The sequence below is a fragment of the Cyanistes caeruleus genome, unplaced genomic scaffold, assembly GCF_971803275.1.
Source record: "Cyanistes caeruleus unplaced genomic scaffold, bCyaCae1.hap1.1 HAP1_SCAFFOLD_205, whole genome shotgun sequence".
Classification (NCBI taxonomy): domain Eukaryota; kingdom Metazoa; phylum Chordata; class Aves; order Passeriformes; family Paridae; genus Cyanistes; species Cyanistes caeruleus.
The window spans coordinates 109357-133269 of record NW_028255992.1 but is presented as its reverse complement, the minus strand read 5'-3'; the positions used below and the strand labels follow the sequence as shown (position 1 = coordinate 133269).

Genomic DNA, 23913 nt, shown 5'->3' with positions numbered 1-23913 from the left:
TGTTTTGGTGGGTGTTGTGTTGATTGGGGGGGCTCCCGTTGTTCTTGGCGTGTTGGGAGTGGGGGTGCTGGGGTGGGGGGCTGTGTTTTGGGCTGGGGTGTGCTTGAGGGGTGGGTGCTTGGGGATGGGGGGGGTGTATAGTTAGGGTGGGTGCTTGGGGATGGGGGGTGAATAGGGGGGGTGGGGGCTAGGGGATGGGGGGGTGTGCAGTAGGGGTGGGGGCTAGGGGATGGGGGGGTGTGCAGTAGGGGTGGGTGCTTGGGGATGGGGGTTGCATAGGGGGAGTGGGTGCTTGGGGATGGGGGGGGTGTATAGTTAGGGTGGGTGCTTGGGGATGGGGGGTGAATAGGGGGGGTGGGGGCTAGGGGATGGGGGGGTGTGCAGTAGGGGTGGGGGCTAGGGGATGGGGGGGTGTGCAGTAGGGGTGGGTGCTTGGGGATGGGGGTTGCATAGGGGGAGTGGGTGCTTGGGGATGGGGGGTGCATAGTGGGAGTGGGTGCTAGGGGATGGGGGGTGCATAGTGGGAGTGGGTGCTAGGGGATGGGGGGTGTGCAGGAGGGGTGGGTGAAGGGCTTGGGTGAGTGCTAGGGGAGGGTCATTGGTGTGTCATGAGTGAGTGACAGTGGGATAGGGGTGGGGACTAGGTATGGTGTAGGTGGGAGGGGGTGGGGCCCCCTATATAGTATATATACTATAAAGAAAAAGAATAAAAACTATAAGTCTGGTGCAGCAGTAGAAGGTTTCGTGCTCCCGGGGAGTAAGTGGTATGTACTTTATAATTTTTAATTTGTTTTTTTACTCCCCGGGAGCACGAAAGGTTCTACTGCTGCTTTTTCTAAGTTTAAAGTTTAAGCTAGAAAGCAAAAGAAGAAGTTAGAGAGAAGAGAAATGAGTTAAAGTTTGACGGAAAGAAAATAGAGAGAGAGTGAAGAGAAACAAAGTCAGAGTCACAGAGAAAAGGGAAAGAGAGGGGGAGCAAAAAGAAACTAAGTCCAAGTCAGAGTCACAGAAAAAAGGGAAAGAGAGGGGGAGCAAAAAGAAACTAAGTCCAAGTCAGAGTCACAGAGAAAAGGGAAAGAGAGGGGGAGCAAAAAGAAACTAAATCCAAGTCAGAGTCACAGAGAAAAGGGAAAGAGAGGGGGAGCAAAAAGAAACTAAGTCCAAGTCAGAGTCACAGAGAAAAGGGAAAGAGAGGGGGAGCAAAAAGAAACTAAATCCAAGTCAGAGTCACAGAGAAAAGGGAAAGAGAGGGGGAGCAAAAAGAAACTAAGTCCAAGTCAGAGTCACAGAGAAAAGGGAAACAGAGTCAAAGTGAAAAGAAAGAGAGGGACAGTGGAGAGAAACCAACTCTACTTCCTTTCCATCTAACTCAGAGGCAGAGAGAAAGGAAACAGAGACAATTCCTGTTCACTGTAACTCGGAGTTACGGTGGAAAGGAATAGAGTCCAGTTTCTTTCTGTCTAACTCAGAGCTAGAGAGGAAGGAAACAGAGTTGGAGAGAAAAGAAACCGAGGGAGAGTGGAGAGAAACCGACTCTGTTTCTTTTCTGTCTAACTCAGAGGCAGAGAGAAAGGAAACTGAGACAATTCCTGTTCACCGTAACTCGGAGTTGCGGTGGAAAGGAAGCAAGTCCAGTTGCTTTCTGTCTAACTCGGAGCTAGAGGGAAAGGAAACAGAGTTGGAGAGAAAAGAAACAGAAAAATAGAGTGAGCAACAGTGACAGAGACTTAGAGAAAGTTAGAAAGAGATTGAAAAGCAAGAAATAGAACAAAAATAATGACTACACCACACCAAAAACACAAGAGCCGGGGGGGGGGGAGGGGGGAGGGGAATGAAAGTTTATTCACCTTTATTTACTGAATTTATTTACACTACACCAAAACACAGAGAAACTGGAGACAAATACATTACAATACAATCCATGTACACACTGAAAAATTCCTAATTCACATACAGAGTAATACAGCAAAACACAGCAGCAAATGCAAATACAGAACAATACAAGCCAAATATGTATTAACAGAATATAACTATTTCTACAGTTCTGAAAAGGTCAATACATGCTGTTTCATTATTACTGCTATGCCAAACCACAAGGAGCACACAGAAAACACAATACTCATTCGCCACAGAAGCCGGCTTCAGCTCGCACACATACTCACCTTCACTCTCCTCTCCACCGCCCCGTTATAATCCTGCTTTCGGTGGTCCTCGGGAACGTGGTTCCCGGGAGCCTGAAAACCAGCCTGCCTGACGAAAACCTCGGTCCGGGGCCGGTCCGTGCCCAAACTTTGGCGATGACTGTCGCCTCGCAGACCGGCCGGGACCGAGGAAAAAAAACCCCAGCTGGGAGGGAAAAAAAAAAAAACCCCCCCAGCTGGGGATTTTTTATTCTAAATTTAAAAGTGAATTGCAAGTCCTGAAAAGCAAAAGCAATACATACCAGGTTAGAACCACTCCATACACACCCCCCTCCGACCCCACAGGAACTCGGTTCCCGGGGGGCCTCGAATTCAGCCTGCCTGACGAAAACCTCGGTCCGGGGCCGGTCCGTGCCCAAACTTTGGCGATGACTGTCGCCTCGCAGACCGGCCGGGACCGAGGAAAAAAAACCCCAGCTGGGAGGGAAAAAAAAAAAACCCCCCCAGCTGGGGATTTTTTATTCTAAATTTAAAAGTGAATTGCAAGTCCTGAAAAGCAAAAGCCATACATACGAGGTTAGAACCACTCGACACAAACACACACCCCCCTCCTACCCCACGGGAACTCGGTTCCCGGGGGGCCTCCAATTCAGCCTGCCTGCCGAAAACCTCGGTCCGGGGCCGGTCCGTGCCCAAACTTTGGCGATGACTGTCGCCTCGCAGACCGGCCGGGACCGAGGAAAAAAAACCCCAGCTGGGAGGGAAAAAAAAAAAACCCCCCCAGCTGGGGATTTTTTATTCTAAATTTAAAAGTGAATTGCAAGTCCTGGAAAGGAAAAGCCATACATACCAGGTTAGAACCACTCGACACAAACACACACCCCCCTCCTTCCCCACGGGAACTCGGTTCCCGGGGGGCCTCCAATTCAGCCTGCCTGACGAAAACCTCGGTCCGGGGCCGGTCCGTGCCCAAACTTTGGCGATGACTGTCGCCTCGCAGACCGGCCAGGACCGAGGAAAAAAAACCCCAGCTGGGAGGGAAAAAAAAAAACCCCCCCAGCTGGGGATTTTTTATTCTAAATTTAAAAGTGAATTGCAAGTCCTGAAAAGCAAAAGCCATACATACAAGGTTAGAACCACTCGACACACATGCACACAAGCACACCCTGACCCACCGACTCTCACAGACAGACACACTCTGACACGCAGCAGGAGACTAACTCGCACAGTGACCGCAACCCTTATTTGAAACACTCTGCTAAACAAAATGCCCTGAGATATCTTCTCACTGCTGCTTCTCAACATAAAACGGTAGATCCTCAGAAAATAGGCATCAGAGAGCTGCAAGACAACACAAGGTGGTCAGTGAGGAATTCTATGGTAGCTATGACTCAGCCACCCTCTAGGCCCACATATTTTCTACACAAAAACCTGATAGAAAAAAGGACCTGTAACCTTTTATAATTGTTCCACCTAACTCTAACTATGTGCCAGGGCAGGGCAGCTCCAAACCAATGCAGTTAAAGTTAAGTTACAGAGGCAGGCACAATGCAGTTAAAGTTAAGTTAAGTTACAGAGGCAGGCACAATGCAGTTCAAGTTAAGTTAAGTTACAGAGGCAGGCACAATGCAGTTCAAGTTAAGTTAAGTTACAGAGGCAGGCACAATGCAGTTCAAGTTAAGTTAAGTTACAGAGGCAGGCACAATGCAGTTCAAGTTAAGTTAAGTTACAGAGGCAGGCACAATGCAGTTCAAGTTAAGTTAAGTTACAGAGGCAGGCACAATGCAGTTCAAGTTAAGTTAAGTTACAGAGGCAGGCACAATGCAGTTCAAGTTAAGTTAAGTTACAGAGGCAGGCACAATGCAGTTCAAGTTAAGTTAAGTTACAGAGGCAGGCACAATGCAGTTCAAGTTAAGTTAAGTTACAGAGGCAGGCACAATGCAGTTCAAGTTAAGTTAAGTTACAGAGGCAGGCACAATGCAGTTCAAGTTAAGTTAAGTTACAGAGGCAGGCACAATGCAGTTAAGGTTAAGTTAAGTTACAGAGGCAGGCACAATGCAGTTAAGGTAACTTAAGTTACAGAGGCAGGCACAATGCAGTTAAGGTAACTTAAGTTACAGAGGCAGGCACAATGCAGTTAAGGTAACTTAAGTTACAGAGGCAGGCACAATGCAGTTAAGTTAAGTTACAGAGGCAGGCACAATGCAGTTAGTTTTACAGAGGCAGGCACAATGCAGTTAGTTTTACAGAGGCAGGCACAATGCAGTTAGTTTTACAGAGGCAGGCACGGTACAAGGCAGTCGCAGGCGATGTCTGCCGGGTGAACGTGGCGATAGCTGCAGATGCGAAGGCCGGTTCCTCGGACGAAAAAATCCACGACGACGTCGAGAGGCTGAGATGGCTGATGACTTGAAACACGAGAGAACGACAACATGGATTGGAACTGCCCTGCCCGGCAAAAGCTCTGGGGAGCTTGCAAAGAAACCCTCTCCTTTGGCTTCAGAGGGGCCTATCCCACTAGAGCCCTGTCCTCTAACTTAACTTCAAAATGCCAACTCACCTGCTCATCTCTGCTCCTTGCCATGCTCCGGGCAACGCCGAATCCTGCAAAGACAGAGAAGAAAAAAGCACTCTGAGTTACTGTCACAATGCACAAGGTGGAATTCCCGATGTGGTTCCTTTATTCCATCCGGGACTACAAAAGCTTGTCAGCCAACCAGGGACTGAAACAGAAGAAAAACCACTCAGTCCCACCTCTCGTACCCAAAGATCCCCTGTAAAGTTCTGAAGACAGAGCCCTCAAACGAGTGTGGGGTGCTTTGCCCTGAGGCATGTGCTGTTTTTAACAAATTCGAGTCACCTCCCTTGCTTTCTAGACACTGCTCACCGGCGTGGCAGGCTAGGGGCGGCTGAGGCGAAACGTCTTTCCCCTGATAATGACTGCACGATAAACCTGCAACCCCTTCTGTCTCTCAGAATCCTGTCCGTGACACCGATTCGTGTCAGGATCTACAAGGTGGGATTTGTGATGTGATTCTCTCATTCTATCTTAGAGAACTAAAGATTAGCAGCAAACCAGGGACTTTAAACAGAAAAACCTCTCAGTCCCACTTCTCATACTCAAAGATCCCCTGTAAAGTTCTGAAGACAGAGCCCTCAAATGAGTGTGGGGTGCTTTGCCCTGAGGCATGTGCTATTTTTAAAAAATTCGAGTCACCTCCCTTGCTTTCTAGACACTGCTCACCGGCGTGGCAGGCTAGGGGCGGCTGAGGCGAAACGTCTTTCCCCTGATAATGACTGCACAATAAACCTGCAACCCCTTCTGTCTCTCAGAATCCTGTCCGTGACACCGATTCGTGTCAGGATCCACAAGGTGGGATTTGTGATGTGGTTCTCTCATTCTATCTTAGAGGTGAAGATTAGCAGCAAACCAGGGACTTTAAAAAGAAAAACCACTCAGTCCCACTTCTCATACTCAAAGATCCCCTGTAAACTTCTGAAGACAGAGCCCTCAAATGAGTGTGGGGTGCTTTGCCCTGAGGCATGTGCTATTTTTAAAAAATTCGAGTCACCTCCCTTGCTTTCTAGACACTGCTCACCGGCGTGGCAGGCTAGGGGCGGCTGAGGCGAAACGTCTTTCTTCTGATAATGACTGCACGATAAACCTGCAACCCCTTCTGTCTCTCAGAATCCTGTCCGTGACACCGATGTGTGTCAGGATCCGCAAGGTGGGATCTGTGATGTGGTTCTTTCATTCTATCTTAGAGAACTAAAGACTAGCAGCAAACCAGGGACTTAAACACCAAGACACACAGAGAGCTTGCACCCACCTGTCCTCCAGTATGTGTCAGGATCCGCAAGGTGGGATCTGTGATGTGGTTCTTTCATTCTATCTTAGAGAACTAAAGAGTAGCAGCAAAAAAGGGACTTAAACACCAAAACACACAGAGCTTGCACCCACCTGTCCTCCAGTATCCTTGGCTGGGATACCTTGCAAGTAGACCACCTAAAATAAAAAAAACAAGGGACAAAAGTTATAGCAGAAACTGAGACCCCAGCAAGAACAACTGCTTCTCTCCACCAACCGAGGCTCACCTTCGCAATGCTTCACCTTCTCTGCTGCTATCCGGCTTTACTTCCTAGAAATAAAGACAAAGAGCAGAGCTGTAACACAGTGACCGGTTCCAGCCCCGCTGCAAAGAAAAACCGTGACTGACCTTCTCAGGGGGACCCCCATCATCTGCGATAGCTGCTCTGCCACGACGTCAAACCGTCTGCATCTGAAAGAAAGTTAGGAAAAAAGTCAAAGTGCTGCAGGGTAACTTCACAGCTCCAAACACCTTCTGCCAACATAAGAATACCACCTAGACTCCAACTACAGCCCGTACTACAAGTCTCCGATTACAAGTGCCCGGGACTTGTCCTTGAACGCCTACAACCGGGCTGGGCGGCAGGGCAGAGCAGCTCCGGACCGAATACCCCCAGACACCCGTGACACGTGAGACGAGGGAGTGTCTCCCTGAGTGAAAACTCCCTGAGACAAGAAAGTCCTCACGAGGACCGAGAGAATGCTGAACGAGATGACCGAGGAGGGACCCGAGGCGAGCCTGCCGGGCTCGGATGACCCTGGAGGAAAAAGACGCTAACGGAACAACTATTTTCCAAGAACCGCAGAGACGGATGCCCGAGAATCCTGTGGCTGGAAGCCTCTGCCTGCCTTTGAATCGGCACAAGTCCTTATCCACTGTAAAGAGACATTGCTGCATATAGCTGTTGACACAGCTGAGAACGAGACCTAAAAAGATCACGTGCTTCTGAAGACAGATGCGATTCTGACATGTGTCCGACCTCCCGAATCGAAGCTTCGCCGGCGTCGGGCCGAGGAACGCAAAGATGGGAGATGAACGGAAGGACCCCAGGGTTTCTCATAAGCCCCTGGGAGGGCTAAGGCAAGAGACACATTACACGAGATGCACAGAAGGCACAGAAGACACAGAAGGCACGCGAGACAAGTGACAACACACCCTGGGACTGCTCTGCCCTGCCCGCCTCAGCATTGCGAACCAAAGTGAGGCTTTCCCTCACTGGGGCCTATGGGGTCATTTCCAGAACCTCCCCATCCCCAAAGCTCACTCAAAAACCCAAACCGATCTCAGTCCCGACCGCCGCCCTGCTTTGATCCCCTCTGCGGGCTCCACTTATCTCTCAGAGGGCTGAAGATGTGAGTCACAGCAAGAGGCCGGTCGGGAGCCAAACAAAGCCACCTCGCTGTCTGTGAAGTTCTTCTCTCACCAGGCTGTTGTCTCAGACAAGTATCATCACCTATGATAAAGAAAACCAAATCTAAGTGCACAATCTTAGTGGCATATTCACCAATTTCACTGCAAAAAAACCCAACTCGTACTCACCGTCTCTTAGGAACTCCCGGGTCCTCCGGCCACACATTTCGGCCACGCTCCGAGGCGGATGCCGTCGTCGCAGGGTACGCCTAGGATAAACGGAGAGGAGGCGATGTAGCGTCACTGAAAGTTGAGCGCGCCCTCGCCGCTCCTTCCAACGCCCCCGACTCGCCGTGACTCCTCGGCCACGCCTAAAGGGTACCAGGACCGCACCGACACGTGGACGAGGTCGAGGCTTCGTCACGGACTCGGTAATATTTGCTGGGGCTCACCAGAGAAGCAAACCGGGTCTCTTGGCAGGTCAGTGAGGGGGCCTCAGCACAGCATCAGGAGGCAGCCTAAAACACACCAACAAGCAGGGATGCTTGGAGTTGCACCAGAAACTGACACCCCAGCAAGAACAACTGCTTCTCTCCACCAACCGAGGCTCACCTTCCACCTGCTTCGCCTTCCCCGCTGCTTTCCGGCTTTACTTCCTAGAAATAAATACAAAGAGAAGAGCTGTAACACAGTGACCGGTTCCAGCCCCGCTGCAAAAGTAAAACCGTGACCGACCTTCTCAGGGGGACCCCCATCATCTGGGATGCAGCGCTCTGCCATGAGGTCAATCCGTCTGCATCTGAAAGAAAGTTAGGAAAAAAGTCAAAGTGCTGCAGGGTAACTTCACAGTTCCAGACACCTGCTGCCAACATAAGAATACTACCTAGACTCCAACTACAGCCCGTATTACAAATCTCCAATTACAAGTGCCCGGGACTTGTCCTTAAACACCTACAACCAGGCTGGGCGCCAGGGCAGAGCAGCTCCCGACCAAATACCCCCAGACACCCGTGACACGTGAGACGAGGGGACGTGACAGGGAGAGAAAACTCTCTGAGACAAGAAAGTCTTCACAAGGACCGAGAGAATGCTGAACGAGATGACCGAGGAGGGACCCCAGGCGAGCCTGCCGGGCTCGGATGGCCCTGGAGGAAAAAGATGCTAATGGAACAACTATTTTCCAAGAACCGCAGAGACGGATGCCCGAGAATCCTGTGGCTGGAAGCCTCTGCCTGCCTTCGAATCGGCACAAGTCCTTATCCGCTGGAAAGAAACACTGCTGCATATAGCTGTTGACACAGCTGAGAACGAGACCTAAGGAAACATCCGATCGCGTGCTTCTAAAGACAGATGCGATTCTGACGCCTGTCCGAACTCCCGCATAGAAGCTTCGCCGGAGTCAGGCCGAGGAACGCAAAGATGGGAGATGAACGGAAGGACCTGGGGTTTCTCATAAGCTCCTGGGAGGGCTAAGACAAGAGATATGTTACACGAGATGTACAGAAGATACAGAAAGCACAAGAGACAAGTGACAACACACCCTGGGACTGCTCTGCCCTGCCCGCCTCAGCATTGTTAGCTAAAGTGAGCCTTTCCCGCACTGTGGCCCCAGAGGCCATTTCTCAAACCTTCCCCCCCGCATAGCTGACTCAAAACCCCTAACCGGTGTGAATCCTACCCCACCGCCCTGTTTTTATCCCCTCTGTGACCACAGCCCTCATCTTATCTCTCTGAAGTGAATCTGTGCGAGGGGACGATCCACTGCTAAGGAAAGCTGCTGCGGGGGCGGTTCCCTTTTGTGTTACGATGAATCTGCTGAGAGAATCTGAAGTATCGCACTTGATATGACCTAGAACTTCGGGAAATTCTCCTAAAAAAAAAAAAAGCCAAGAAGAAGAGTCATTATAAAAGCATCTTATTGCCCCTGAACCCCCAACACAAAACCATGAACTTAAATACTCCCTGTATTCAATATTGTTTTCTTCGCAGTGTTTTCAAAACTTCTGCTGCTTCAAATGCCCGAAAAGATGCCTGCTCTTAGCAGGCTGAAGCAAATTGAAAGAGCCTCTCCACTGAAATGAGAGAGGAGCTCTTTACCCCTGCTGATTCCCCTGGAAGGAATAATGCCCCTTAGCACAGCCTGGGGTTAATATACCCCTAATTGGGCCCGCCTCTTTTTCCCACGATGCCTGGGAAAGGGGAGGCGGCAAATCCCAGCGGGTATAAAGGCCCTCAGAGGGACTGTAGCTGTTTGGCTCCTCTGAGTTAAATTTGAGGTAAGGAGCTCTGCGTAGAAGAAAACTCTTTGCGAAAAAACAATGTTTTCTTTTCTGCTACAATTACTCAGGACAATGGAGCAAAGGAACAAAAAAAAGGTAAGAAGAAAAACTTTGTGTTTCAGCAGTGTTGCCAGCTAAGTTGGATAATTTATGGACTTCCATAATTATTTTTCAGTGATTACTAAGTAGCACTCCACCTGTGATTAATTAGGGTGGAGAAGAATAGTATTGATTTGAATGGTGTCTCATAGGGACCTTTAATCAGGGCTGTCTACATTCTAAATGAAAATAAGAAAAAGAATGGTCTCCCAGGTGGCATTACCATTACATACCTGCTGGCCTCGCTCCCGTCGCAGATATTTGGTGCCGGGGTGTGGGTAGAAGTGCCCTGAAATGCAGCTTTAAACCCTTGAAATGCTGGAAAAGGCAACGCTTAGAATGAGCAAATGGGACACCTAACTCCATTTAAACAAATACAGTGGTAAATAAATGGCTTCTCCCCTTTAATTTAAACCCCTCAGATATTGGGGAAAAGAGTGGTTTTCCTCACTTTAAATCTCTCTGGTGATGGAAAAGGGGGCATTTTGCCCTTAATTCAGATCCATAAGGAAGCATCATCCATGCTTTCCCGTTCCACTTAAAGTGGGAAAAAATAGAAAATGGGCAGTCTCTGTCAGTTGATACCTCTAACAGCACAGAAAAAGCACAGTTTACCTCCAGTTGAGACTATTAAAATTGCAGGGGAAGTGGATTCCTCTTCAATTTGAACACAGGCAATTGTGGAAAAGGAAGTTTTTTCCCTCAGCTTAAACCCCTTTTTTCCTGATAACCCATCCCTTTTTTGGGACTCTGAAGAGGAAGTGGTGAGGTAGAAGAGGAAAGTTGAAAACTGTCGCTGTTTCGTGTTGTCGGGGAGAGTTGTTGGCGTAGCGGATACTGACGAGATCTGTGCCGGTGTTAGCAGCGGGGCGGAGACAGGCGGGGGCCATGTGCCGGCGTTGGGTGGCTTCGGTGGTGCACGCGGGGACGTGAAGACGCAGGGCGGGGACTGGACGGTGGCTGGGCTGGGCGGTGGCAGAGGCGACGCGGGTGCCAGCAGTTGTAGAGCCGGTGTCCCGTCCCCTTTTCTCCCCCTCCGTGGCTTGAGAGGCCGGTACGAAGGGCGGTAGAAAAGCTGGGGCTGCGGGCGGGCACGGGGCAGCCGTGGGTAGCGGCAGGAGCATCGGCGATAGAAGCGGTGACTGCGCATGCGTGGATGACGTCAGCGCCGTAGGGCAGCATGGGGGAGTGGTGGACGGCAGCGCGAATTTCGGGTCGGCCCGCACCGCACAGAATAGTGTCGGTGGGCGGCGGCGGGGCCGGCGGCCCCACGGGCGCCGGGAAAGCGGAGCCCGCGGGGCACCGAGGCGGCGCGGACGGCGCGGAGGGGGTGTAGGGGAGCTGAGCTGCGGGAACCGCGATGCCGAGGGCGGGCGGGGTGGCGGAGCCGGGAACCACGGTGTCGGCGGGGGAAGGGGGGACCGCGGGTTTAACTTTAATAGTTCTTCAGGCTATTCTTTAAGAATAGCTAATTCTTTAGCTATTTCAGAGCTATTTTAGGATACTTCAACATATTTTAAGGTCAGTCAGAGGGGACGCCCTGTGAAAATGTAGAGTTTTAGGACTGCAGAGGTAGGCTTTGGTAAGGGGCCGGTTGTGGTGCCGTGGGTTGGGTCCCATGCTGCTGATCCAAAGGTGATTTTCCAGGTCCGGTGAAGTTGCTGAGGTTAGACTCGTGAATAGACGCTGGAGGTTTGGTCTGAGGAAAATCCTGCACTAGAAAACTCACGACACAATTTTGGTGATGTTGATTTGTCAGAAGTGTTTATAACATCGAGGGCAGCCCGAGTTCGAGGTGGGGAGGGCTAGAGTCCAGAAGGAACCCTGCGCCATTCATAATTCTAGGAGGCAGAAGCCCGCTCCCAGCCACTGGGCCCCTGGACTCAAATGGCAGCCCTTTTAAAATGTAAAAAAACCCTCCTCTCGCCCTCCCTCCCCGACTGTCAGTTTGTCAGAGGCGTTTGGCAGTCCAAGGGCAGCCTGAGTTCTGGATGGAGGCAGCTCGGGTCCGGGAGGAATCCTGCTCCGTTTGTAATTTTGGGATGCAGAAACCCGCTCGCGGCCGCCCAGCCGCTGGACGTGAATGGCAACCCTTTTCCGTGGGAAAGAAAACTCACCTCTGCAGGTTCCTGATGTCGGTTTGTCAGAGACGTTTGGCACTCCAAGGGCAGCCCGAGTTGTAGCTGGGGGTGGCTTGGGTCTGGGAGGAATCCTGCTCCATTCGTAATTTTCCTAACCCTCTAACCTTAACCCTGAACGCTAATCTTAACCCTAACTCTAACCTTAACCTTAAACCAACGTGGGTAGAAAGAAAATCATTCAAATTTTAAAATATATTCTCAGTGTATGTATCAGAAGTTTTCCTTCTTGTAGAATTCTACAAAACCCAGAATGCACTGGCCTCATCAGAGATGTCATCCTATGGCATGCCCAGAAAAACTGGATTAATGGGACCGAATCCTGGCGGCTAGCACTGAAACCGGTAGGAACTGGTGTGGGACATCAAACGCTAAAGCCATACAAGAGCTACAGCTGGTACTAAATTGTTTACAGCTATTTTCTATACAAATAAAAAGTTGTTACCGCTGACAGGACTTAATGATTTTTATACCATTTTTGCTGAACATTTGTTTTTTGAACGGGGGATCGAACACTTCCAATAATAAATTGCATTTAATTTCCAGAGGAGCGGCATGTTTGTGAGTAAAAATGTGGATTGTACCCCTGGAAGCCAACCAAGAATGTGGTTTAGATAGTGCAGAACCAACAGGCCATGAACTGCAATTTGTTTTTAGTATCTATATAAAAAATAATGAGCAATTTACATGTCTCTCTCTAGTCAGAACCTCAGAAGTCTGTATAAAGGTGCTGTACAATATATAAACATTTACACCCGGTACATCCATCCGTTACATAGCGTTCCGAGGCCACGTGGCTAAGTCTGATACGGGAAGTACGGATACAAGGTCTACGGAAGGAGAAATCACATACAGGTAAGACATTATCAGGTCACATGAACATATAGAAAAATAGAGAGGAGTTGAAGGCAAGGAAATAATTTCAGTGGGGCTAATTCATCTGGAATTAAAGGACTGGATTTGTCACTGTACTCAGTGGTCAGGCCGAGTGCACACAGCTCAACGTAAACCAACCTCTGGGGAAGAACGTGGGGCAATATCTACACAGGCTACTTCAGAGTATTAAATAGTTCACAGTCATATTCCGCTCAAGGAGAATTCGTACGTGTTGCGCTGCACGGCAAACCCGGCGTCAGTGTCTCACCCGGTTTCGAGCAGGTGACCGTGGTTCAGAGCTGCTTTAAAGCCTTTTGAATTCCCAAAATCTTTGCTTAAAAGCTGTTTGAGCAGTCAGCTGTACTTGTGAAGAATTCCACTCAGAACTATCTCACTGTGCTTTGATAGCCTTTAAAAGCATTTAAGTTAATTTACATTTTAGTTCAAGAAGTAGAATAACACACTCTGACAGAAAAACAGTTTACCTCAAGGCTGAGGTCACCCAGATGTGGCTACAATAGAGGCAGATCTTTGGGAAAAGTACATGCCTGTGGTTCAGACTTACCTTCGGTTCAGGCTGTACCTGGCAACTCACCCAGAGCTGCTCACTCTTGAGGCGCAAAAGTCTCCTTATTTTCTGTGCCTTCCGCGACACTCCTGCCGAGAGGTGCCACAGCTGAGCGTTCACTGAGAAATAAGTTGTTGTCTTCCTACTGCACCGTGTCCGGCTCTGGATCGGGGTCCCCCCTTTCACCATGGTTTTCAGCACATTGCAGAGGCAGTCTGAGAACCAGATCTTATGTACCGATGTCACTTCTCCTCTGAGAACCCTGGTGAGACACCTTTCTCTACGTTATTTTGTTATTTTTTCCCTCCCATAACAGCCAGATAAAAATCCTCCCGCTACGTTATGACGTTCACAATTCTGGAACTCTTGTCCTGTTATAATTCAGTTATTAAAGTATTGCTCTAAACACAAGGGAAGAGTTTTTTTAGATTCTTTTTTCTCCTGGCAGTTTTTATATGGCAACACGTGTCACTGTAGCCAAAACCTGATTAATATTACTGGGTTTTGTTAATAAGTTATTAGTAAGGGACAGTTTGGAAGTAAATGGTATCTACTAGAGGCTTCATAGGTTTACTATTATACTCCACCATGATCATTTAGGGGTAGCTTCTTTTGTAATCATTAATGAATAATGACAATATGATAATCTTCAAAGCTCACCATTCCAGCACCAGCCTTTCCTCTGACTTATAATTAAGACATCAAAGTTAATTTCCCTCTCACAAAGCAGGGACTTTTCTTTCTTTGCTGATGCATCTGTTTTATAGATATCACTTCTCAAGTCCCACTGCTGGGCTCAACCTCACTGAAGGATGACGGGAGGGAGTACACAGTGCTTCATCTTTCACTGTCAGCCCTCAAAACCACTTTCACAAAAGAAGGAAAAAAGCACGTATCCTGTTTCTAGATGGCTCCTGTGGGTTTGGACACTATCTGTTATTAACATAAAAGTCAGGAAACAAAATCATGACATCTTTTAGGTCAGAAAAAACCTTTATGACCATCAAGTCCAACCATTAACCCGGGATTGCCAAGGCCACCGCTAATCCTTGTCCTCGAGTGCCACGTGCACCCATTTTTTCAATCCCTCCAAGGATGGTTACTCCACCAGTGCCCTGGGCAGCCTGTTCCAATGATGGACAGCCCTTTTGGTGAAGAAATTTTCCCTAGTATCTCATGTAAACCTCCCCTGGTGCAACTTGAGGCCATTTCCTCTCATCCTGCTGCTTTACTTGGTAGAAGAGAGAATCATTTAGGTTAGAAAAGACTTTTGAGATCCTTGAGTCCAATGTCAGGATCTTTCACTGGTCTCCAGGGTATGGTGTGATGCTTTTCATTTTCAGGTGAATGAAATAAGATCCCTGAGACAAAGCTGTGCTCCCTGCATATCAGACATACCAAAATACTTCCGTACAGCAGCCTTTTGATATGTCTGACACCCAGACTCATGCTGGGCCTGCCTAAGTGTCATCCTTGAGAAAGCTTTCGTCCCTTTAAACATTCATGTGCCCTTTCTTCTTCTCATGTATTTTTACTACTAACAGATTTCCCAGCTGATAACACAGCGATGAGTACATTATTCAGCCTGGATTGCTGACTTGACTGCTGGCAGTCTCCATTACAGCAACATCTTCCAACACTTACGGGTGAGGATCCCAAGCTTCATCTGAGTGTCCTGGCAGAACGTGGCTGATGCTACAGGGCGTAATGGGGAGAGACAGTGGGATGGGACTAGAGCCAGGGATCTCTGTCCAGACTCTACTCGGCACTGGAGTACACAAGCCCAGCTCCTCCAGTCCCCTGTGAGCCCCAGGAGATGCAGGGGAAGCAGTAGAAGCTTCTTGGGGCTGAAGTGACACTTGTGCTTCTTCTATTATATTACAGAGCTGCTATCACTGTGCCACATCCCTTTCCCTCTTATCCCATATGAACTGTGAACTGAGCAATTATCTCTATATTGTACAGGAGGGCTGTGAATCTTAATTAATTTGTGTGTTTCAGTTCTTTGTGCTCTCAAAATGCAGTGTGTTTTATTCCTTCACTACTTCACAGTTAATAGCATTATTTATTTGAGTCAGAGTAGTCCCCACCAAGCCTGTGTGATAGTGGGTTCCCAATTCTGCATGATACACTGGGCAGGCACAAACTCCCTGCACTCCCTAACACTAACTAAAACAGGAAACAATTAGGTTAGGTATTAGGAAGTAGTTCTTCCCTGTGAGGGTGCTGAGGCCCTGGCACAGGCGGCCCAGAGAAGCTGTGGCTGCCCCATCTCTGGAAGTGTCCAAGTCCAGGTTGTACGTGGATAATCCCGTGGTTGAACCTGGGATAGTGGTAAGAGGTTCTTGCCCGTGGCAGGGGGTTTAGAATGAGATGAGTTTTTAGGTCCCTTCCAAACCATTTGTGGAGTCTGTGATCACGCACCAGTGAGCTTGGGGAGTCCCTCCCCAGGTGGGTTTGTGTCCGTGCATAGCTGTAGGTTGGGGAAAGGACACGGGAACGTGGCCATACCTGCAAGCACTGTCATCCATGTGGAAGAGGAATCCGTGTTCCATGAGTGGGGTGATTCAAGAGGAAGCTGAATTGCAAGCAGCCTTCATGTCCAGCTGCTTACAGAGACCAAGCAATACAAAAATTAAACAGGCCATTAAGCAGCACTCCAGTGGATTAACATTTGTCTGTCTCGCTTACGCTGCAGGATTTCAAAATTCCTTTGAAGTTTGCATATTAGAAAATCACTTTCCAAGCCACATAACTTTGAGGAACAGCTGACTAATCCTTTAGGATTTAATGAGGTTAACTAACATGCACAGTTTTATAGAAAGCTATCATTTGTATTTTGGTAGCAAATATGAACAACATTGACAATAAGTAATGATCTGTAAAGAGCCATAATGGGAGCATGTCATCATTTTAGTAACTTTTGTAGAAGCTTTAATTTTCTTCATAAAGCACAGGTTGGGCTTCTGATCTGATCTTCTTAGTTATAACAATTAATAGTTAACATAACTGTTTGCTTTTAAGTCTCACTGAAGTCAATAGGATTACACTTTTCTGTTAGCAACGTTAATTTATCATTTTGTAGTTTCTTCTCTGACTCTTCAGGATCCCCTTCCATGGACTGGCAGAACATCAGCAGTGTTTTCCAGCAGCTGGGGTTGAGAGCAGGAGGTGCCCAGCACTGGTCTGGCACTGGAGCCACATCCCACTGTTTGTCCAGCGAAGCCCAACTCTGTTCCTGACAAGGTCTGGAACAGAGCCGTCCCCCAGCTGAGCTCCTGGAGTGACTATAGAATAGAATCATAGAATCATTAAATTTGGAAAAGACCTCCAAGAACATCAAATCCAGCCTTCTCCATTCAGGAGGTTGGTTCTGGACTCCTGGTGCCTCGAGATTGAACTATGAACTTAACTTGGTATTTATATATATATTTATATATTTATATATATATTGGAATGCCAAAGTTGTGTGAAACAAGCTAAGCTGACACGTAAGTTCATTAGGATGCAATTACTGCAATCAGAATGTAGGCTACTCAATTATTTTAGCAAGAAGGTGTAATTAACTGCAGGTTCATGTTGAATGCTGCCTGGTGCCAGATTTTGAGGATTGGCTTGCATGGGTAAACACAGCAGTGGGGTTTTACCTAGAGCACAGCCACTAGCTGAGAGATGCAGACTGATGGAAAACAGCAGCGGCTGGATTGGTGGGAGACAAGCCAGAGCAAGACAAGAGGAGCAGAGCATCTTGTCCTTCACCTAGCAGCCCAGCTGATAGAGCTGGAGCCTCTAGGGATGTGAGCTGAGTGCATCAAAACTTACTGGCTATAATCGCTGCTGAGCCGTTGCTGCCTTGTTATTTAAAAGCATGAATATTAACGAGTTCTTACAGCTTCTTTGGAAAGATCTGCCTGTTATGGCTTATAGATCATAGTGGTACTGGGAGAAAATAAAACTATGTCAAACTGTTTGCCTGTTGCTTGTTTGCAACTCTCTCCATCAGCTCATGGGAGCCTGGACACTATTCTGGAGAGGTAGTTTCCTCAGCATGTCTTCCACTTGTGAATTATTTAATGGGAAGCTTTGTCCTAGTAATGAGTGGAATATTCAGTGTGCAATTAATATCTCTGTTGCCCTCGGGCCTTCACAATCCTTGTCAAAATGTACATTACACCTGTAAAAATTCCATACAGAGCAGCAGGCAGAGAGGCGGCTGTTCATGGACTGTGCATGGAGAGAAGGAAGAGAAAAAAGACAGGAAATCTTACAAGATTTGCTGCATACATAAAGCAGGAGACCATCAAGGGCATGAGTGGCACAACAGGACCTGGGAGCTGTGGCACAGAATCCTGTATGGTGCTGAGCAACCTGGCCTGGGAAAGGAGTCCCTGCCCACGGCAGGGCTGACATAATGAGCTTTAAGGGCCCTTCCAATCCAAACCATTTTAGGATTCTATGAAGTTAATTTTGTTATTTGCTGTCCTTCATTCCCAGGGCAGTGCCATAGGTGCGTGAGTCCCTGGTCCTGTTCCATTGTTTTAGAAGGAAGTTTCTGCAAAGAGCCTGATCTTCCCACAACTCATTTCCAACTGGAATTTAACAGATCCCCATCTGCCAAATAATAAATAAGAACCTTTACATGCAACACTCCGTTTGTTAAGCAGAGCTATAAACAAAGCCTAAATAGCAGCTAATTTAGGGAACGAGGTTGGGAAGGCAATGTTGCCATAGCTGCAGCACACGAGTGGGATGAACACCCAGCCCCATGTAGTCAGGTCCCCTGTCATGGTTTAGGGCAAATTTGGGAGAAAACCTCCAATAGGCCCCCCCCCCACCCCGGGAAGCAAACATACGTGGCGGTTCCCAAAAACCAAACCTACTGCCAGGCTTAAAGGCACCACCGAGAGCTTGTCCCTGTGGCAGTGAAGGGCAGACTGTGAAGGATTGCAGAAAATGCCTTATTACAACAAAATGACATGGCTCTGGTTTTCATTATTTTCACTCTGTGGGGAAAGTCCAATGTGGTGAAGCTGGTGGCATATCAAGGGCAGGGCCAGCAGCAGCAGCTGTGTCTTTCTCAGGGAGAGCAGAGCCAGACATGCTCACAGACTTCCCAGGCCAGCCTTTGGGCATGCACCAAACTGGGACGGGAGCCCGTGCACTGACTTGCCGACAGCCAGAATGGAGCTGGCAGAGATAGGAAAACCCCAGTGCTTGTGGCGCCTCCGCACACTGGATCCGTGGGCCGCTCCAAGCTCTTTACACACCGCTAACTAATGTATTTCCCTGATGCATAATTCATACCTTTTTAGCAGAAGGTAAGAACTTCATAACTGTTAACGTGCAAGTGTTCATTAATGTGAGTATGCCAGACAGCCCTTGGATTTGGAAGGCGCTCTTGAGAAAGAGCCAAAGTCTGTCCTCTGTGAGCAGATTTTTTTTGAAAGCTCAGAGGCTGGTAGGCACCAGTCTCCAAATGATTCTCCAGTGGCTGCTGCTTCATCCTGGTTCCGCTGAAGAACTTGGAACATCATAGAAGCGGAAATAAACAGATAATTTCCTCTATACAAGGCATGGTGCTGGATGTGCTGTATATTCCACGTCTCTGTCCTGCACAGAGATGTCAACCGAGCACATAAGGGAGATAAAAGCATTTGTTCCCACAAGGAACATGGAGAGGATGAAAAACAAGTTTTCTGTTGTGTTCCATGCAGGGCTGTTTATAATGCCTGTGACTATTTTTAAGCCTGAGAAATGAAGGGCTGCCAGCTGCAGCTGAGGGAAGGTGCATTGTATTCTAGAGCACTGTCAGGTGAACAGAGCAGATACTTGTTACCCAGCAGCCAGCACAGGGACATCGGTGACACCACCCTCCCCATCCCTCTCCTTGGCAGAAGTGTGGCTGCAGGCACTGTCCTGGTAAGTGGAACTGCGTGCCTGCTACTGGGCTGACACCAACATTCACAGGGACAATGTCACTGTGAAAAACCTTCCAAAAGATATTGCTGGGTGGAAAAGGCAATCTCTAGGTGTAGAGGAGGAGCAAGGTCTGCTGTTGCTGCTGCCTGTTCTGTAAGACCATGTTTGGCGGTATGGAGACATGGGCAGGATGAGGGCATGGGCAGGATGGAGGCACAGATGGAATGGAGGCACAAGCAGCCAGGAGTACCCTGCCCCTGTTGGAACAGAGGAAGGATAGCTGCCTGTGAGGCTGCCCCAGGAACCAGGGATGGAGAGCAAATCAGAGAACATCAGAGATACTCCAGCTCCTTTGGCAAGGTGAACAGCCAGCCCCTTACAATCTCTCACCCCACTGCTGACACACAGGAACTCCTGGATACTGACAGCAGCTATTTTCAACAGCCTCTGACACAGTAGAGTGAGAAATAATTTCCCAGAGCCAGAATCTCTCTTTTGAGTGTTTTGGAGAGGTCTGAGGCCACCCAAACTCACGCTGTAGAGTATCACGGACTCTGGAACTGGCTCCCCAGGGAAGTGGTCACAGCCTGAAGCCTGACAGAAGTCAAAGAAGCATTTGGAAAATGCTCTCAAGCAGATGGTGGGATTTTGGGAATTGTCCTGTGCAGGGCCAGGAGTTGAACTCAGTGATTCCTCCAGCAGCAGGATGTGTCCATCATCCAGTGTCTGCGCTATGGGGACTCAGGAATAGCAGACAAAGATGTCAGTGCTTGGAAGGACTCCAACCAGGGGCAGGAATCTTTCAATGAACCTCCTTGGCCAGACTCAACTTCCTAGAGGTAACAGAGGGGTTTTGCTCCAAAGCAGAAATTCCCAAGCACTGCTGACGGCCCCACCCCAGTCGGACCAGTCACACCAGGGATCACAGCCCTGGCCAGAGGCACAGCTCTGACTCTGGGCAGGGCTTGGGGGGCAAAGAGCTGTGCTGGGAGCAGCCCCTTGGCAGGGACACTGCCCACAGGGATACCCCCAGTGCTGTGGGGCAGTTCCACTACAGAAATAGTTTTAGCAGTTTGGACTCACTGGTACAATGATAAAGTAAGGAAACTTCCAAATTAAACCCCACAGGGATATCCACTGAGGGGAATTTCATTTGCTGACATACCTAAGCCATGGCCAAGGTTGTACAGGACAAATGTCTCAGCCACTGTTGCGAGCACCGGAGGGACTCTTACTACAGAGTCATGGAATCATTAAGGCTGAATGGCAGAAAACATTTCCAAAAAGGGCTGGAAGCAAACGGCTGTGCTGAGGGGAAATACAAAGGGCAGGGCAGAGCTTGGGATTGCAGCAAGACCATCCAAGTGGCGCTGGCTTTGGCAAAGCAGCACCTGTAATTTCATGCTCATCCAGCCCCCAGGCTGGCCGAGCTGTGCAGTTTGTGCAGCACAGAGCAGCCCTCAGCCCTGGCCAGCAGCCCTCGCCGACACCCAGGGTTGACCCACGCCCACCCGCACCACCGCTGCCCACTGCTCCTGGCTCACCTGCCATCCCTCTGCTGCCAGAAGCAAAGACCAAGGAAAATGTCTGTATTTACCACTGAGAGCTGCCTGAAACCTTCCTCAGACCTCCAGACCTGCTATATCCAAATGACAAGTGATTGTCAAAGTAGGAGCTCAACGCAGTGCACAAGTTTAGACCTTTCCCATAGTTTTGGAGATATTTGTGCACAACCAGGCAGGCTGGGCTTAACACACACTCCAGTGGAAAAGGGCAACTTCCCAGACCTAGACCTGGAGCAAAGTGTCCGGGGTGGCTCGTTTTCATTGCTAAATCCCCCAGAAAACATCCACAAGCAAAACAGAGAAAGGGACTTGGAACAGAAGAATTTGAAAGCCTAAACAAAGGTCAAACCACAAGTGTTTGAGCAGTGTGGGAAAAGCTGCCTGCCCTTACCTCCTTTTCCAAAGGACATCATACCATGTTCTTATTTTACCTCCTGCAGTAGTGACAGCCTTCCCAGCCTCACGGTAGCGCAAATGTCTTGTTGAAAGCCCCCAACAACATGCCACAATATCAGCAGATGCTTGTACTTGTGCAACGCCTGCCTGCCCCAGCGCCGATCACTATTTGCTAATACAAATCCTTACTTTTCATGTCGGTGCGCCTCTCCAGTGCAAACAGCAAGTCGGAAGGTAACCCTGGTTAAAGGTTCCGGATAACCTGTAGCAAGATAGTGACTTGGCTTATTTTCACTTACATATTTCCCTGGAGAAGCTGTAGCTGTCAGGAACCTGGATTCAAGCAGAAGTCCATAAAATCTCATGCAGTGTCTACCTGAGCTGAGGAGGAGGAGCTGGACATAAACTGAAACTGTTTGGACACCAAAAGCACTTGGCAAAATAGAAACAAAACGCAACTAGTCCCCATGATACGCAGCCAGCCACACCACTGCCTCTAGTGTCCAGTTTCCCAACTGGAACACTTTCCCAGGGATATTAGCTTGAGAGGGCTCAGCCAAGCCCCTGCTCGCAGCCCACTCCACGCAGATGCAAGCCAGGGATCACAGTCCCCTTCTCCCGGAGGGGTGGGAAGGCTGGGGCTGGGTTTAGGAAGGTTGGTGGCCACTGAGAGACTTGGCTGCCAGAGTGCTAGTGCTGGAAAAGGCCCCGCAGTCATGCTTTTGGAATGCTCCCCTGCTCCTAAGACATTACACAATTATTTCCCCTCCCCGCAAACCCCCCTAATATAAATGTTTAAGAATGAGCTCAGCAGTAAAGAAAGGGAACTTTTTTTCCTTTTTCTGAAGAAAACACAGAGCAGCCACTCCATAAGCAAGGCTGTCCATGGGGACACTGCTGGAGCAGGGGCTGTGGGGACAGATGTGGGATGGGGCAGCAGCCCCCAGGCTCCCATCCCAGGTCAGACACTGCCTGGGAGACCAGGCAACTTGGGACCCACAGCCCAAGGCCACCGTCAAGGGATGACAACCCGCATCAACGAAAGTGCAGCTGACCCACCCTCACCACACCCAGGGACCCCCAGCCCAGGCACGGCCACCCCACCCTGTCGCACTGCATCCCACCCAGCAGCCCAGCTGGGCCACCCACCCTATGCCCCATTCCCCCACCCTTGCACTGACCCCACACCCCAGTAACCCCACCTTTGAGCCCATACCTGACCAGAGGCAGTAACCCCACACCCCATTAGGAACGCAGATCTCAGTCCCTCCAAACCCGACAAGGAAACCCTGACCCCAGTTCCCCCAAGCCCCAGCAGTAACCACGAAGCCCTGTTTCTCCGGACTCCACCAGTAACTTAGACCCCACCACAACCAGTAACCCAGACCTCAGTTCCCCCAGATCCCAGCTCGGGCCCCCCTCCCCACCAGTATCCCCCCGTCCCCGGCTGTCCCCGCTCCGCTCGGCTCCCCCGGACCCCGCACCTCTCTCGGCCTCTGCCCGGTCCCGCTCCCTTCTCCAGTTCCGTCCCGGCCCCGCCGCGCGGCTCCGGGCACCGCCCCGAGCGGGGCCGTACCGTGATGGGCTGTACCGAGCCGTGATGGGCTGTACCGAGCCGTGCGGGACTGTACCGGGGGCAGAGCGGGAACGCGGGCCCGTGCGGGGCCGGGCGGGGCCGAGCAGACCAGAGCCGACCCGACTCTACCCGAGCCGTGCCTACTCGGGTCTCTACCCGAGCCGGGGCTACTCGGCTGTCTACCCGAGCCGTGCCTACTCGGCTCTCTACCCGAGCCGTGCCTACTCGGCTGTCTACCCGAGCCGTGCCTACTCGGCTGTCTACCCGAGCCGTGCCTACTCGGCTCTCTACCCGAGCCGGGGCTACTCGGCTGTCTACCCGAGCCGGGGCTACTCGGCTCTCTACCCGAGCCGGGGCTACTCGGCTCTCTACCCGAGCCGGGGCTACTCGGCTCTCTACCCGAGCCGGGGCTACTCGGCTCTCTACCCGAGCCGGGCCTACTCGGCTGTCTACCCGAGCCGGGCCTACTCGGCTCTCTACCCGAGCCGGGCCTACTCGGCTCTCTACCCGAGCCGGGCCTACTCGGCTCTCTACCCGAGCCGGGGCTACTCGGCTGTCTACCCGAGCCGGGGCTACTCGGCTCTCTACCCGAGCCTGGGCTACTCGGCTCTCTACCCGAGCCGGGCCTACTCGGCTGTCTACCCGAGCCGGGGCTACTCGGCTGTCTACCCGAGCCGGGGCTACTCGGCTGTCTACCCGAGCCGGGGCTACTCGGCTGTCTACCCGAGGCGACCCGAGCCGACCCTACCCGAGCCGACCCGAAGTCAAAGAAGCATTTGGAAAATGCTCTCAAGCAGATGGTGGGATTTTGGGAATTGTCCTGTGCAGGGCCAGGAGTTAAACTCAGTGATTCTTGTGGATACCTTCCAGTTCTGTACTGCATGATTCCAGAATCAATGCAGTGCCTCGACCAAGCTGTGACTCTGTATAGTGCCTCCCCATGGCAATCCCAGCAACCACTAACACAGGTCTGCCTGGCTTCCCTGAGGAGCTACTCTCTCTCATGTCCTGGAGGTTTGATGTGTGTTCATCAAATTGAAAAAGGATTTAAAAATAAAGGAGTATCATAAACACCCTAAACAATCAGATCTATATAGCATGTTGTCAATATAGATAACATTATTTAAATAATAAGCT

General features: G+C 49.9%; 1 protein-coding gene and 2 long non-coding RNA genes across 4 annotated transcripts; 1 reads left to right on the top strand and 2 right to left on the bottom strand.

Annotated features, from left to right (window-relative positions):
• Positions 1-1832: 1832 nt before the first annotated feature.
• LOC147645647 (uncharacterized) lies at positions 1833-10888 on the bottom strand. Its single transcript, XM_086874394.1, has 13 exons — positions 10354-10888; positions 9972-10056; positions 9210-9230; positions 8096-8159; positions 7973-8016; positions 7813-7878; positions 7550-7629; positions 7289-7463; positions 6359-6421; positions 6237-6280; positions 6103-6147; positions 4702-4745; positions 1833-3482 (listed from the first exon to the last, which is right to left on the bottom strand). Exons 1-6 carry the CDS (start codon positions 10886-10888, stop codon positions 7842-7844), a joined length of 786 nt encoding a protein of 261 aa, XP_086730520.1. The 3' UTR covers positions 1833-3482; positions 4702-4745; positions 6103-6147; positions 6237-6280; positions 6359-6421; positions 7289-7463; positions 7550-7629; positions 7813-7841.
• Positions 10889-11882: 994 nt separating this feature from the next.
• Positions 11883-17290, top strand: LOC147645646 (uncharacterized). Of its 2 annotated transcripts, XR_015282247.1 has the most exons (4): positions 11883-12220; positions 12656-12731; positions 14865-14966; positions 16406-17290. It is a non-coding gene; the product is annotated as an uncharacterized LOC147645646 (long non-coding RNA). The 2 variants fall into 2 exon arrangements; XR_015282246.1 differs by lacking the exons at positions 14865-14966; positions 16406-17290 and having other exon boundaries at positions 12656-13731.
• Positions 16077-21741, bottom strand: LOC147645645 (uncharacterized). Its single transcript, XR_015282248.1, has 2 exons — positions 21390-21741; positions 16077-16607 (listed from the first exon to the last, which is right to left on the bottom strand). It is a non-coding gene; the product is annotated as an uncharacterized LOC147645645 (long non-coding RNA).
• Between the last annotated feature and the right edge of the window lie 2172 nt (positions 21742-23913).

Coding starts and splice junctions, on each gene's coding strand:
- LOC147645647 (XM_086874394.1), bottom strand. CDS start 10,888: ATGCGCAGTCACCGCTTCTATCGCCGATGCTCCTGCCGCTACCCACGG. Junction 8,017..8,095: donor ATGGGGGTCCCCCTGAGAAG/GTCGGTCACGGT, acceptor ATTTATTTCTAG/GAAGTAAAGCCGGAAAGCAG. Junction 7,879..7,972: donor GAAGGCGAAGCAGGTGGAAG/GTGAGCCTCGGT, acceptor GGTGTGTTTTAG/GCTGCCTCCTGATGCTGTGC.